This window comes from Lethenteron reissneri, chromosome 6 (assembly GCF_015708825.2).
Source record: "Lethenteron reissneri isolate LAM-NWPU_2019-01 chromosome 6, ASM1570882v1, whole genome shotgun sequence".
Lineage (NCBI taxonomy): Eukaryota > Metazoa > Chordata > Hyperoartia > Petromyzontiformes > Petromyzontidae > Lethenteron > Lethenteron reissneri.
The window spans coordinates 232,540-247,658 of NC_083784.1; the positions used below are offsets into that span (position 1 = coordinate 232,540).

The window sequence follows — 15,119 nt, forward strand, 5'->3', positions numbered from 1 at the left end:
AGTTACAGTCTATTATTTCAAACTATACTTCAAACTCGTGTTGAACGACTCAGGACATGCAGCCTAGATACGAGACAATTCATTTTTTTGGTTGCAACCTACTTTAAATGTTTGATGGCTCAGAAATATTGTAAGGTGTGTCAAATGCAGACAGGCAACACTTACCGCCTCCATTCAACTGCTTCTTTTGGGAGTTGCTGCACCAGGGTTTGGTAAATAGATGAGAACAGGGATTGGTCTCCACCACCTGCATGCAATGAAAAAAATTGCCCCTGGTATTACACAAAACAGCTGTGTTTACCATAAGCAAGTTATGAATGTTTAGGATGTGTTAAACAAAAAAAACATATCTGGTTCAAGGGCACCAACGAGTAACAAAACCAAATTCAGATAAAAACCATAGCATGCACTGTCATGCTATATCAATAATAGTGATGCACAATCCTTTGTCAATCTACTGAGGAATCAAGGCTTCCTTCTTTCTTAAGTAGACTTGGTTTTGGGTCTTAACCGCACTGTACCATGCTGGTCAGTGCAGGTTGGTGAATGGGTGTGGTACTCAGTACCGATTCAGACCTACTGGACATCTGTGAAAAGAGCTTCATAGCTTATCGGATTTCTCCAGGATAAATATTATGATTCTGAGAGCTCACTCGCCACCGTTCTTAGCCGTGTCCAGGAATAAAACTCAGGTCGCTGGGTTCATATGCCAATGCATAACCACTGCACCACCAATATCTACCTGCATGCTGGATTGTGGGTATCACAGTCATTAGCATACAAAAGTGTCTGCTACGCTACTTTAAAATAAATACATTTCACTACCTGAATATTGGACTTTTGGTCCAACATCTTACATCGGCATGTGTTAATGCAAGGAAACGGACTTGGTTTTGCATTTCTGTCGTGTATTGAATAGACCCCATGATATTCAGGCCACACAGAAGCATTCTTTAATTTGCCACGGTCTGCTAAGGCTCATAAATGCGAGAACGTCATAATTTATAAAAATGCAGCTGAAGTACATTCGTCCAAAAATCTATAGGCCGACTCACAGGTCTTGTACAGAAGGTGGTGCTGGCAATACTGTACACTGTAGTTGTCAACATTTAACCTCGTTAGAGCCCAATGACTAAACGTACCGTATTGAAATACTAAATGTAAACAATTGACCTAAAAGGGCTCTCGCACGTTTAATAAACATACGTTCAATTAGTACAGCACTGTGATATTAAGATGTACAATTGTATTACAATAATGTACACCACGCCAATTACTAAATCACCCGCAATGCGCCCGATCTCGGAAGCTAAGTCGAGTTGAACCTGGATCGTGCTCCGACGTCTATGCTCCCCGCACTTACCAACCCACACGAACCATCGTGGTGGCACGTTCTGTTGACGTGACAACCCTTACTAGTTGGCTGTGTCGGGTGGTGGCGGGTTTAACGACACACATTCACCTCTATCAGGCAGCGTGGTGTAGTATGGTCAAAATACCTCCCGCGGCCATCACGGCGAAGAAGAGGCCCTGACCGAGCAGTGCATTGCCGAAAGGGCTTCGCATGTACAAGATATACCCGCCATATCGATATACCCGCCATATCGATATACCCGCCATATCGATATACCCGCCTTATCGATATACCCGCCATATGAAAACACCAACATGCTAATTAATTGCTCCGAGCCTTCACGCACTGCGTATCGATATTGTCCACGTTCGTATGCCGGGACCTACCACCACTGCAGTGCACCTCAGCAATGTTTTTTTACATCACAACCGAATGCACCGAAGAACCGCGCACGTAAAATATTGCAGTAGTCATGTAATGAGAACAATAACCATTATCATCATTATTATTATTAATAGTTAAACTAATGTGGGATTATAGTTCGGAAGCACTGGGGCCTGGTCCGATTCCAGGAGCAGTCCCAGACCCACACATTGATTCCGACGCACGCGTTAATATTGTATCTTACACGTCACTATGGGCCTGTTCTCCATCGTGTAGACCACTGGCTTCTCCTCACTCGCCATGGCCACGAAGTTTTGTTGTTTATTTCCGCGTCTTTAATTCGTGACAGAAATAAACATCGGCGCCGATTACTGCCCAGAGCGAGACGCCGGGGCCCGTGACGTCACTTCCGACAACACCGCTCGCGAGCGGCGGCGATGCCAGATCGGAGGGGAAACCCTCCAGATCAAGGGGGTGGCAGGTGGGGGGTGACAAAAACCTCTAGAACTCCACCATCGTTGTCATCAGCCCAGGCTGGGTTATGTTGAACTTAATCTTAATTTGGAGCTTTCGTGACTGCAGGAATTACGCTTTGGTTCTTTCGGTAAAGTCACGTATAAAGATAAAATAATAAATTCAATAATAGCATACGACGTTTCGATTGCAACACAAGCAATCATCATCAGGTATAAATGAAATAGCAACACAAATCTAACCAGAAAACTATAGACATACATATAAGCAGACAGATATCACAAAGATACATAGAGAGAGAGCAACACATAGACTTCTTTCGCACCGTACGTAGCCAACCGTGGCTAATCGGAGGTGCGGGGGAAGGACAACAAACTAAACACCAAAACAAGTTCTATAAATAATGAGAAGCTAGATTATTTAAGAGTGCGTAGCTACAGTGGCTTCCTAATGTGGGAAGGAGCGTTCCAGACGGCCGCAGAAGCGTGCCTGAAAGCGCCGCTGTTCGATGGCGAGCCACGATCCGTCTACTGCTGGATGAGTGCGTCCCCAAAGCCTTCGCCATCCGTCACTGTGCTTCCATGCAACAATAACAATCATTACTCCTGACACGGGGGTCGGGAAACAGAATAACAAGAAACATGTTTTTCGAATTCAGTAAAAAGAATCCCTCAATATGTCCAGAGCCGCCGCAATGTCGCGGTGGTCCTGGTGACGAAGCAGCCCGCGAGGCGCCACCTGGTGGCTGAGCCCTGCACCTGCAGCTACCGGGAGACGCAGCAGGACAGCTGACAGCCGTACCATTGAGTGACAGCAAATAAGAAATAGTTGGTGTTCGGACTTTTCTAATGATAAGCAAAGAAGCATGGAGTGGTTTTGTGCTTAGCGTCACTGTGGGGGCCGACGCCCTCCACCCCCTTCACCCCCCATCCTCCTCCTCTCGCCGGGCCCCCGCCGATCGGGCGATCGCCCCCCGCGCCACACGCCCCCCCCCCCCACCACTAGAGGTGAACGCACGAGGGGCGCTTTTCCCTCGCAAAGGTGAGCGTTGGACAAAAGAACCGGCGGCGGCATGAATATGCACCCCCCCCCCCCCCCGGGGTGGATAAGCCTTAATCCGCTGTGCGAACAGAGGCGAATGCCAGCGGGCGGGAAAGTAACGGCGGGGATAGGGCGATGGGGCACGCCTCGCCGTCAACGCGATTTCTACTGCGTCAACGCGCTGTGTAAAGCGCGCTGGACAGTTGGTAGAGACAGAGACAACGACGAGAAGAATGGTGAAGACGACGAGAAGAATGGCGACAAAGGACTTGAGCAGCACAACGGGGATCCCACTCCAACAACAGCCCCGAGGTCCCCCACAGGGGCCCCGCTTATGACGTCAGCGTGGCCACGCCCCCTCTCTGGAACCTACCAGCGGGTTCTGGTGGGCCCTTCTGTGACGTGTCACCTAGATACCCCTCTCGCGTGTATCCTGGCCTGCTGACGTCAGGACTGCCGTACGCCGCAGATCCCCTTTTCTGCCAGCAGCCAGCGCTATGCCACTACACTTGTGTGATGACTATCGGACAACACAAACTCTAGAGGGTTTCTTTATTTCTTATTTAGGGTGCTTCACGCAGATAACTTGACCAGGGATGACACGCAGAGAACTTGGGCCAGGGATGGCACGCAAGTGGCGACGACGCGAAGACGGTCGACCCCGATCCCATGGCAGCCTCGAACCTCGTCTCTCGCCTCCTTTTATCCCCGGCCACGTCCCCTTTCTTGAACTCTTTTGATGGTTCCCCCTGTGTCTCAACTCGCCCTCTATTCATCTCAATCCCCCCTAATTACTACACGTGACCGCTTGACCATGCACTGTCCCTGCACCCTCTGCACACGCACTGGCTCTACAAATGTAAAAACATTTGTTGTTGCACACTCCTATGAGTCCAGTCCATCACGAATGTGCATTGATCACGTATTGAAGTAGGCTCTCTGAAACAACATTGGTTTGAGTATTCTTGGTTCTTTCGGTAAAATCACGTAGATAGAAAAAATAATAAAAGAAACATGACGTTTTGGTCGCAACACAAGCGTCCGTCATCAGGTGAGAAAAGAATGATCTGCTGTTGTGGCTTTATATAGACACGGGAGGAGGGAAAGGGGGGTTGTAGAGTGGTGGCTGCCCGCCACAAACCCTCCCCCCTCTCCTCGTGAACTCCTGCAGCCACGACTCTACAAAACCCACCCCCTTCCCCCCCATGCCGATGTCGAGGTATTATTGTACACTTCCTGTGCTGTTAGCAGTTAGCCGGTATCTCATACGTGTCAATAGGGGGCGGAAGAGGGGCTGAGCCCCAGTGTTAATAGACCATGGGCCACGGGGCCCAACGGTAACCGAGATGCAGACCTCAGAGCCCAGGAGGGGGGCTGGGGGATGACATCACCCCCCAGGTTCTGCGAGAAGGATCGAGAAGGGAGGTGTGGCCGGGGCAGAGCGAGCCACGGCTCTCTATAAAAGCCGGACCTCTGGACGGTCCCGGCAGTCGTCGTCCAGCTGAAGACAATAAGCCTACTCTTAGGTTTTTTCGGTAAAGTCACGTAGGTAAAAGAATAAAATTAAAAGTTAATAAAAATAATAATGGAAATAAAATCTAATAATAAATCACTGCATCAAGATGATGCAGTAATTTTATCTGTGACGGTCCCACCTGATGATGGAGACTTGTGTTGCCTCCGAAACGTCGTGATTTATTATTTTATTTCCATTATTATTTTTATTAACTTTTAATTTTATTTTTTTACCTACGTGACTTTACCGAAAAAACCCAAGAGTATGAATCCTTGCAGTCACGAAAGCTTCAAATCTAGAAAGACAAGAAGCCTCCTGAGGACTGAAGAGCCCTGCCAAGGGTCGGCTCCAGCTTGTTGACCAGTGAAGATTCAAGCTTCACTCACGGGAGACCTGTAGATTAACCAGTGAGCGGCGTATTAGATTGGAGAGTAACCTCCATAGTGTATCGGGTGTGAGGGGCCGTTACCCCTCTATGTGTTGCCTCGGAGAAGTTCCCTTGTCATTAAACCCACGACACCTATATAAAGCCACAACAGCAGATCATTATTTATCACCTGATGACGGACGCTTGTGTTGCGACCGAAACGTCGTGTTTCTTTTATTTATTTTTTCTATCTTAATTTTGGAGCTTTCGTGACTGCAGGAATTATTCTTTGTTTTTTTCGGTAAAGTCGCGTATAAAGATAAAATAATAAATTAAATAATAGCATACGACAATCGAAACGTCGTATGCTATTATTTAATTTATTATTTTATCTTTATACGTGACTTTACCGAAAAAAACAAAGAATTATTTTTTCTACCTACGTGACTTTACCGAAAGAACCCGAGTATGGATTCCTGCAGTCACGAATGCTTCAAATCAAGACTAAAAATAATACAATTTAAATAAAAATAATAATACAAATAATACATTTAAAATAATAAAAGCAACAAACCACAATAGAAATAAGAAAATGAAAATTGTAAAATTAAATTAAAAATAAAATGAAAATAATAAAAGCAAAAAGCCCACGACGTTTCGATCGCAACACAAGCGGTCTTTATCAGGCGGAGAGAAAAGAGGGGGCAAGCCTCCAAATGTCACTGCTTCTGAGGCGCTCTGAGGGCTCCAGAGTGGGCGGGGGACGAGCGCTGCCCATGCAGCTCGCTCCTGCAGGAGCAAAGCAAAGTGGGAGTTGGGAGGAGGCGAGCTTTGTTTTGCTCCAAGGGTCATTGACCCTTGGACCTACTACACCCATTTCAAACCTTGAACAACAGCCTGCTTCAGCAGCTTTACCCCTCTTTTTTCTCCTGATGACGATTGCTTGTGCTGCGATCGAAACGTGATATTTTTATTATTTTTTCTATGACGCGACTTTACCGAAAGACCCAAAGAATATATTTTCTATTTATTTGAATTTTATTTAACTATTTTTTATTGTGGTTTTTTGCTTTTATTATTTTCAACTTTTTTTTTCTATCTACGTGACTTTACCTAAAGAACCAAGAATATGAATTCCTGCAGTCACGAAAGTTTAAAGTCATTGTTTTGAGTCTGTTGCAGAACTGGCTTAGACTCAGGGACGAATTCCGACAATCAGTCGGTAGCGTGTTCCAGCTCTTTGGGCCGGAGACTCGGAGACTGCGCTGGCCGCAAGGCACGAGGCGGACAGGCAGCGGGCACAGCAGCAGCAGCAGGTCGCCGCGAGCTGTGGATCGTAGTCGGAGTCGGTTTGGGTCTGTTGGAGCTGGTAGGCACTGGTAGGCGAGATAGGACGGAGCAGATTGATGGAGACTCTGGAAGACGATGAGGCACAATTTAAACGCAATCCTGTATTTAATAAGGACCCAGTGCAGCTCATCACAGATCAAGCTCGTGATGGGATCATGTTTCTGTCTCCTATCAGACAAGCTGCAGTATTCAACAGCGACTGGAGTGGCCGCAGGTGAACAGCGCTGGCACCGCAATTGTCCACGCGGCTGACGATGAATGCGTGGACGAGCATCCTTGCAGCCTGTACAGTCACTGCACACACAGAGAGCAGCACAGCGGGATGCTGCTGCTGCTGCGGCGGCGCAGTTGTCAACGTGGTAGAAGCTCCGTCCAGTGGGGCGCCTGATGCGAGTTCGCTGTCGACAAGGGCACCAAGCCATGTTGCCTTGTCCCACACTGGGATGTCACAGCCACCTTTGTGGATCGACTCACAGTTGACTCGAGCAAGCTGATGGTGGGTTCCAAGCACGATGAATTTAGTCTTTTCGAGTTTAGCTTCAGAAGGTTTGATGTCATCCAGCTTAACGACACATTTATATTTATGCGATCTAACCCAATACACTTTTATTACGGCCTTGACATAATATCTGATGAAATTACACATTCCACAAGACACTTTCATGTTGTATGTGTAGAGACGACTATGATGAAGTCTACTTGTTTTGTTATTTATATTCACAACAATGCTTATGATTAATTTGAGTTATCGGTAGCTATGATAATGTAACTTCATATGCGGAATAAAAAAAACTGGTTATTAGAAAACATTTAAAAATCTATTTCTCATTAAGTCCCATGGAGTTCCCAACCCTTATGAACTCGATCTCTCTCGAGCCTTTCTGTTTGTGACATGAAGAACGGCCATTGCCTGAAACATGTTAATTTTAAGGGAGTGCTGACGAATTTGTTAAGGTTTTTTTTATAGACAAAATGAAAGTGTTACGCCATATACTTCCCTCTTGCTAGCAATCAAAAGGATAGTCACTGTGTGGAATTTTGTTTAAAGAACACCTTACATTTGACATTGTGGGTAAAGTACTTTTTTATTTGTGAAATGAGCGATATTCCTGGCACAGAATGATCTTTTAATGAGCATGATCATCATCATCGCAGTCATGATCACATCGTCACATATTCGTCAAGAAAAGGTTTCAATAATAATGCATGTCTCTTTGTTCAGAGTAGCGTTCTCAGAGGGAACAAAACCTTGTGCAGATGTTTGAAAGATGTTAATCTGCTGTACAGCCTCTTTCGTGCATAGATGCCAAGTCACGCTTGTTTTTGAAGGTGAGCACGTCGTGCCTGCATATGGAAACACGTGAATATGTAGGCGTCTTCTTGACATGTACTGGGTGTCTTGATATCAGAAAGAGGAACATTCTATTTCACAACTGATGTGTGACGCAATTATGTGGACAGTATGTCGGTCCATGTCTGTTTAAAAATGCAGATGGAAGTACGTGAAATAAGTTTCATTTTCCTCTTCTTTATAAACAGTGTTTACCACAGGAAGGCAGAAGGACTTGGACTGCACGGGACTAACCGACTCTCCTTCGTTTAACTCCAGAACTCTGCTACTAACACCGCGCTGTGCAATTCATATAAAGCGAGTTCTCCTTTTTAATATACTTTAAAAAAGTTTTCATTGAAAGTTAAAATACGGTACCTAAAAATTAGATTTTTTTACGTTAGCCAATACTTTTTTAGAAATTTCATTTTATTTGATTTGCTGAAAAAATGCCAGAAATATTTACAGTCCTTTTGAATTATATCAAGCATCAACGGGAATTGATATGGCGTGGAATGATACCTTTTCTTGTCATTGCAAGCCAGTTAATATTCTCTAAGTATGTCTTCCAGTGCCCTTGTGTGAACAGGAAATGTAATGCTTCAGCTGGATTCTGTGTCTTATTTGTGCCAGCACTTGTATTGCTCATCTTCAGCATATTTCTCCAACGGATAACATGGCATTGGGCATCAGGACTCTGTTCATATACAGAAAACGAGAGTGAAACACCAATTGTACAGACACCTGAGTATCAAATTTGCAGATGGGCAACAAAATGCTGGAACCGGTGTAAGATCAGACGAGGCCAACCAAATGAAGACAGTCCAACTAATGAAGACAATATAAAGTCTACACAACGTTTAAAATGTTGTTTTGCTTTCTACATCTTTGGACTGGCCTTGCCATCTGGATGCATCTGGGTCATCTCGTCACTCCTGGAAGGGGTTTACATGGTATGTGCATTTACGACGTACATTGACATCAACAAATATCCACGACTCCTGCATCTGAACATGACCAAAGCGGACATGGACATGGTCCTCGCTCGCATGCCTTGTGAGGCCATCACTCTGCACCCAACAATCAACGTCCTCAACGAAACGAGCAACACCGTGCGGAAAGAGGTCTTATATGAAATAACGTTCATCTCACAGGTACTGAACTATCATTACATTATTTGTATAATACAGGACTGCACTTTACAGTATATTACGCGAAAAATTAATAAGTATTACGTTTTGAAAGTTTCAGTCATTTGTTCAATGTATTTGTGGTTTAATGCTTATATGGTGCATTTGTATGTACCACACAAAGAGGTTCGTGGATGTTGTTGTCCACACTTCAAGCTGATCAGTGCAGGCTGCTGGAAACAGGGGCCATACGACAACACAATAGAATTTGCTGCACTCTGCTCACAACGTAGCCTGCTACAGCCTATAACACCTGTTTTTCACGGTGTTCGCTCATCCAAGCACTATCCAGGTTCAGCCATGTGTAGCTATGACCAACTCACCCAGAATGCATCCGATGTCATCAGATCTTGTAAGTTAAGCAGGTGCCTCTTACAAAGGCATTAAGACTCATCTTGATGGCCTCTCATCTTATTATAATGTTGCAAACCTAAATGTAACATCTGAAACAATTGTAATTCAAGGATCATGTACTCAAACACACGCGTGCTGTTCACTTGTCCTGTGATCACAATTCAATACAGATGGTGGGACTCGGTGGTTTCCTGCTTCTTGCGGTCCTGGCCTTGGCCGTCACCTGCTGCATTCGGTGCTGCAGCAAAATGAGCGTCCGAGAATTAAAGTTCCGAATGCGCTACCGGGAGGTTGAACGACAACTGTACAAAACGAAAATGGAAGATTACATTAAACAAGTAGCTGAAGAAAATGTTGAATGTGTAGTTAACCACAAAGATAAGAAGACTGGACTCAAGAAAGAGACATGGAATGGCATGTCTGAGTTTTCTGAGCAGTTAGAGTCCTGTTGTTGTTTTAAACGCAGTGATTATATGAGCACCATGCATCGTCTGGCAATGGGTAATGACAACGCAGCCACAGCCGAGACCTCCGGAGGTGGAACAAATGACGTCCGTGTGCATTCGTTTTAGTAGCACAAAAGTGAACTTGAAAATGCCCGAGGTAAAATTCATACCAAATGTCGGCACTTCGATTACTGGGTTGTTAAGAATTCATATACACTGCGTAAGAGGCACTTTAACCAAACAACAAAACTATGCTTGAGTAAAATTCAATTTTGAAAGTATGTTCAGAGTGTAAAATGCAACATAAAGTGATGTCAAGAAACACTGTAAAATACTTAATGTTAAGTTATCGGGTAAGCATAAACGACGCTTTATATTTGATCTACAATGTTATTTTGAAATACTTTACCGTACACAAAGTCAGTATATATAATAATTTCACTGTATGCCTCCATGCAGGTATGTGCTCACTGAGGAGTTGGAGACTGGAGCATGCCAATCAGAAATGGGGTTTTACAATTATTCCGACCAAAACGAAGCACCGGCCGAAGTATTCTCTACCATCAAATACTCACCAGCCTCAACTCTGATGGGGCAGTTGTGGAGATGTTCCCGTACCTGTGCAGTGTGCTTATGACCAGCTCGGGTTTGGCAGTGTAGTTCTCACTGAATCAGTCTAGTGGCATATTCTTTGGTTCGTTCGGTAAAGTCACGTAGATAGAAAAAATAATAATGAAGTGAATAAAATAAATAATAAACCCCACGACGTTTCGATCACAACACAAAGCGATCGTCTTTCCTGCTGAAGACGATCGCTTGTGTTGTGATCGAAACGTCGTGGTTTTTTTAAAATTAACTTTATTATTTTTTTCTATCTACGCGACTTTACCGAAAGAATCAAAGAATATGAATTCATGCAGTCAAAATTTAGTCTCGTGGCATCTTTTTTAATCATGTGTAACGCTGTGTGGAAGTTACCTGGTCTATTCAGAATCAGAATCAGAAAGGGGTTTTATTCGCCATGAAAGTTCGCAGAGACAAGGAATCTTAAAATTAAATAAGTGGTATACAGTCTAACTATACTAAAGTTACAAAGTCTAACTAATACTAAGGGGCTAAAGTATGTAACATTTTGAATAAGTATACAATATAAAATGTGAATTAGCCGTAACCCTAACCCTAATATACAATCTTAAAATACAAAAATACAAATAGGATAACATGTTGTAAATATGGCAAGCTGTAATTTTGTAGATAAAATGTTATAGTAAGTTTAAAAGTCATTTTAAGTGTAAAAGTCATTTTAAGCCCTTGGCCTAGTTGAAGAGGCCAACAGCGGATGGGAAGAAACTGTTTTTATGACGTGAGATTTTGGTCATATTGCTCCATACGGAGGTCCGGGTCTTCTCGGCCACATCCTTCTCTGTGTTTGTGAGGTTTGGTCCCCTCTGCTGGGGCATCTGCACTTGTTTGAAACAATCAGACTGTCCTTCCTACGATCCACCCTGGATTTGACCAGGCTGTATTGTGAGGAGCTCACAAATCCTTGAAAGATCTGGACACTGTCCCATTGGTGAGTTCCTCAAGCAGGCGAGGCTGCCCAAGCAGCTTCTGTTTGGCCAGATAATTTGGGCTAAACGGGTGCGGCATGGGCTGGAAAAGAGATGGAGCTGATGCGATACAGGAGGATGTGGAGCTGAGTGGACTTGCCCATGATGGGTACCAAGAGCAGCCTTGTTGTCAAGATCGGCCCCTATGGGGGAGGTTCGTGAAGGCTGCTACTGGGCAGTTGGAGGCAGTCACCCTCCAACAACAACGGAAGGCAGAGGAGCGACACAACAACGAGCAGAGCGCCGGGCAGCTAAAATTCAGCAATTTGTCAAAATAGGGAGCACAGGCGGTGCCATCTGTCAGTCAGCCCATTATTGCACCTGGGTCTGTCTCCTGACCTGTCAGCGAGCCATCAACACTCCACGCAGCCTCAAAATGCACATAACCTCAAAAATAGTTTTTCAATCCCACAATGCCGCGTATACGAACTGTTAAATTCAATAATTACAACATTCCTTAAAGCGCTTGTCCATTGCAAATAAAATATTTCATTTCTCGCCACAACGTGTGTACATTACAAATGAGTAAAATGACAGGAGCATGAGAGTGAGATGATTAGGGGAATTAATGAGTGGAATGATTTACTGAGAGATAAAGGAGTAAATGAGTGAGACATAAGTGAGAAAGTGATGGCGTCGCTTCGTGGTGTGATGGTGTGTTATAGTGGTCAGTGGTGTAATGCAATGGTGTTGTAGTATATGCAAGTGGTGTAGTGTGTACTATAGTGGTGTATTCATGTGGGGGTGCAGGCGTGTAGTGGTGCAATGCATTGATGAGTATTGTGGTGCTGTGGTGTGTGACTTTAACTCTTCCCGCGCATTAAAACACAAGTTTGCGTTAAACGCTTCTAAATGTGACAATTTGTTCGGCCGCGTCGGGTGGGCGGAGGGTTCCTAATGATACAGCTTTGATCAGATCATTAAATGACCTACAAACACAAATTGTGAACTGTGTATTGTTTCCCTTGCTTTTTATTTTTTCCTGTACAAGTATTTCCCCAAAGTCTCCCTTGCAAAAATACACTTAGCGATGGGCTTTTCACCACATTATAGGTGAACTAGCTGTACTACCCGGCTTCGCCCGGGACTTGTATCCACCACGCCCGGCCGCCTTTGTCTCCCCAGTGGCGATGTTAATACGCCACACCAGTTACTCGTGTTGCGGCTGAGTCCCTCCCTCACCACTCTCCCTCCCTTACCACTCTCCCTCCCTCAGCACTCTCCCTCCCTCACCACTCACGCACGGCCGCCTTTGTCTCCCCAGTGGCGATGTTAATACGCCACACCAGTTACTCGTTTGAGGCTGAGTCGACCTAGGGGAGGTTCAAATAATCGTCACCGGTGGTGGCCGTGAGCGGGAATGGAACTCGGTTCGCCGGGTTTGTAGCGCAGCGTAGCGTTAACCACTACACCCACCGCTCCTCACACACCACACACGCACAGACACACACACAGACACACGCAGACACACACAGACAGACACACACACACAGACACACAGACAGCACGCTAACCACTACACTACCGCTCCCCACACACCACACACGCACACACACAGACACACACACAGACACACACACACAGACACACACACACAGACACACACACACAGACACACACACACAGACACACACACACAGACACACACACACAGACAGCACGCTAAGCACTACACTACCGTTCCCCCTACACAACACACGCGCGCGCATCCATAGGTACACATACACGCGCTTGCTGCAGACACACACGACTTTCAGGTGCGTACGGCAGTAAACGACTGAAAAAAGAAAGCGGCAATGCTGGGCGAGGAACGCCTTAGACCTGCAACACATTTGTGTAATGCGAGCGTAAACATACAAACACATACAAACACATACACACACATACATACACACACATACACACAAACACATACACACACATACATACACACAGACATACACATACACACAAACACACACATACATACACACAAAAACATAGACAATACACACACACATACATGCAGACACACAGACAGACACATAACACACATACATACACGCAGATACATACACAGAAACACATACACACAATACATAGACACACACATACATACACACAAACACATCCACAGACATACATACAGACACGCAGACATACACATAAACACATACAAAAAAACGCACATACATACACACACACATACATACACACAAACACATACACACATGCATACAGACACACAGACATACACATAAACACATACACACATACACATGACCCAGCCTCGCCCGGGACTTGGATCCACCACGCCCGGCCGCCTTTGTCTCCCCAGTGACGATGTTCACACACGACAGCAGTTACGCTTTTGAGGCTGAGTGGACCTAGGGGAGGGCCAGGTCCGTTTCAAATAATCGTCAGCGGTGGTGGGCGTGAGTTGGAATCGAACTGGGGTCGCTCAAGCAGCTTAATGACTGTTTGTACAAAGAACATATAAAGAATCGATTATAATAACCAGGCAAGAGTCCACATTATAGACTGCCAGTACACGCACTCAGCTTCATAAGCAGGCTAGAGTGTACATGATAGAGTGGCAGTACGCTCACCGAGCTTAATAAGCAGGCTACAGTGTACATGATAGACTGGCAGTACGCTCACCCAGCTTAATGAGTATTTGTACAGTGAACATTAAAGTAATCGATTGTTGGCGCGTTGGGTTTAAAAGTAATATTAATAGCACACATTGTGGTGGGGGTGTAGTGAAGAGTAGGAAAAACTTTGATGAATTTACCTCAGAGTGGCGTGGTGGGTGTCGAGGCCTAGTAGCGTGCAAAGCCTGCGGCCTCGCCTAAAATTGTCGGCTTGGAAGAGGCAGGGTACGGGTGGCGTTCCTTCCCCCCCCCCCCCCTAGCGCTCCAACAATACTGTGTAATGGCTATTATTTAATTAAATACGGAGCTTATGAAAGTGGCGAAGGCGTGGCTAGCCGTTGGCAGGGGCAACCGCCGTCCAATGAAACTGCAGCCCTTGGCGAAGGCGTGGCTAGCCGTTGCCAGGTCCAATGAAAGCGGCGAAGGCGTGGCTAGCCGTTGCCAGGGGCAACCGCCGTCCAATGAAAGTGCGTATGGGCCAAAGTCCACACACACACAGACAGACAGACATGAACGATTTTATATATATAGATTCTTCTCTATAGGCAGTGCGAGTTCAGCAACATCGGTACGTGTAGTGTAATAGCGCCGGCTGTAGACCAGCAGCGACAACTGCGGTGGACAAACAGGACACACGCCGGTGAGAATCTACACGGCTGTGTGTCGGCAGGGCGGAGGAACCGGGGCAAGGGTCATGGAGGGCCCGATCTGCTGGAAGCCCCTGGAGCCTGCTGCTCGTGGGTTCGAGAAGGAGGCGCAGCCAGGCCGCGCTGGGAGCAGGAAAGGGGACGAAAGCGGCAACTCGGTGCTGCCGGTTTTGGATCGTCTCGTCGTCGCTGCCGTCTTCGCTCGACATTGCGCTGCTGGACAGCCCGTCAGCTGTCTCTGTCAGCGCCGTCGGTGTTAGACGGCTCGCGACTGTAGAGTGTGTAGGCGAGATCATGTGTTCAATAAAGGTGCCTCTACAAACATCGTTCCGACTCACCGACACGACAAGTGTATCATCACCTTGTTGCTCTGCTAGCAGTCCACGTTGCTCATCTTCATCAGGATTAGTAACATCCATGCTA

At 45.7% G+C, this 15,119-nt stretch overlaps 2 protein-coding genes across 2 annotated transcripts in view; one reads left to right on the top strand and one right to left on the bottom strand.

Moving 5' to 3' along the window:
* TRAPPC10 (trafficking protein particle complex subunit 10) overlaps positions 1-2,143 on the bottom strand; it is a 29,074-nt gene extending 26,931 nt beyond the window's left edge. Inside the window, exons 1-2 of the mRNA XM_061572315.1 lie at positions 1,983-2,143; positions 166-247 (exon numbers count right to left, since the gene is read on the bottom strand). Coding sequence (XP_061428299.1) covers positions 166-247; positions 1,983-2,040 — 140 coding nt within the window. The 5' untranslated portion in view covers positions 2,041-2,143. The remainder of the gene's footprint in view (positions 1-165; positions 248-1,982) is intronic.
* Positions 2,144-8,331: 6,188 nt separating this feature from the next.
* Positions 8,332-10,424, top strand: LOC133353249 (calcium homeostasis modulator protein 4-like). The gene is made up of 3 exons (XM_061569346.1): positions 8,332-8,970; positions 9,531-9,963; positions 10,266-10,424. Exons 1-2 carry the CDS (start codon positions 8,332-8,334, stop codon positions 9,930-9,932), a joined length of 1,041 nt encoding a protein of 346 aa, XP_061425330.1. The 3' UTR covers positions 9,933-9,963; positions 10,266-10,424.
* Positions 10,425-15,119: the final 4,695 nt, after the last annotated feature.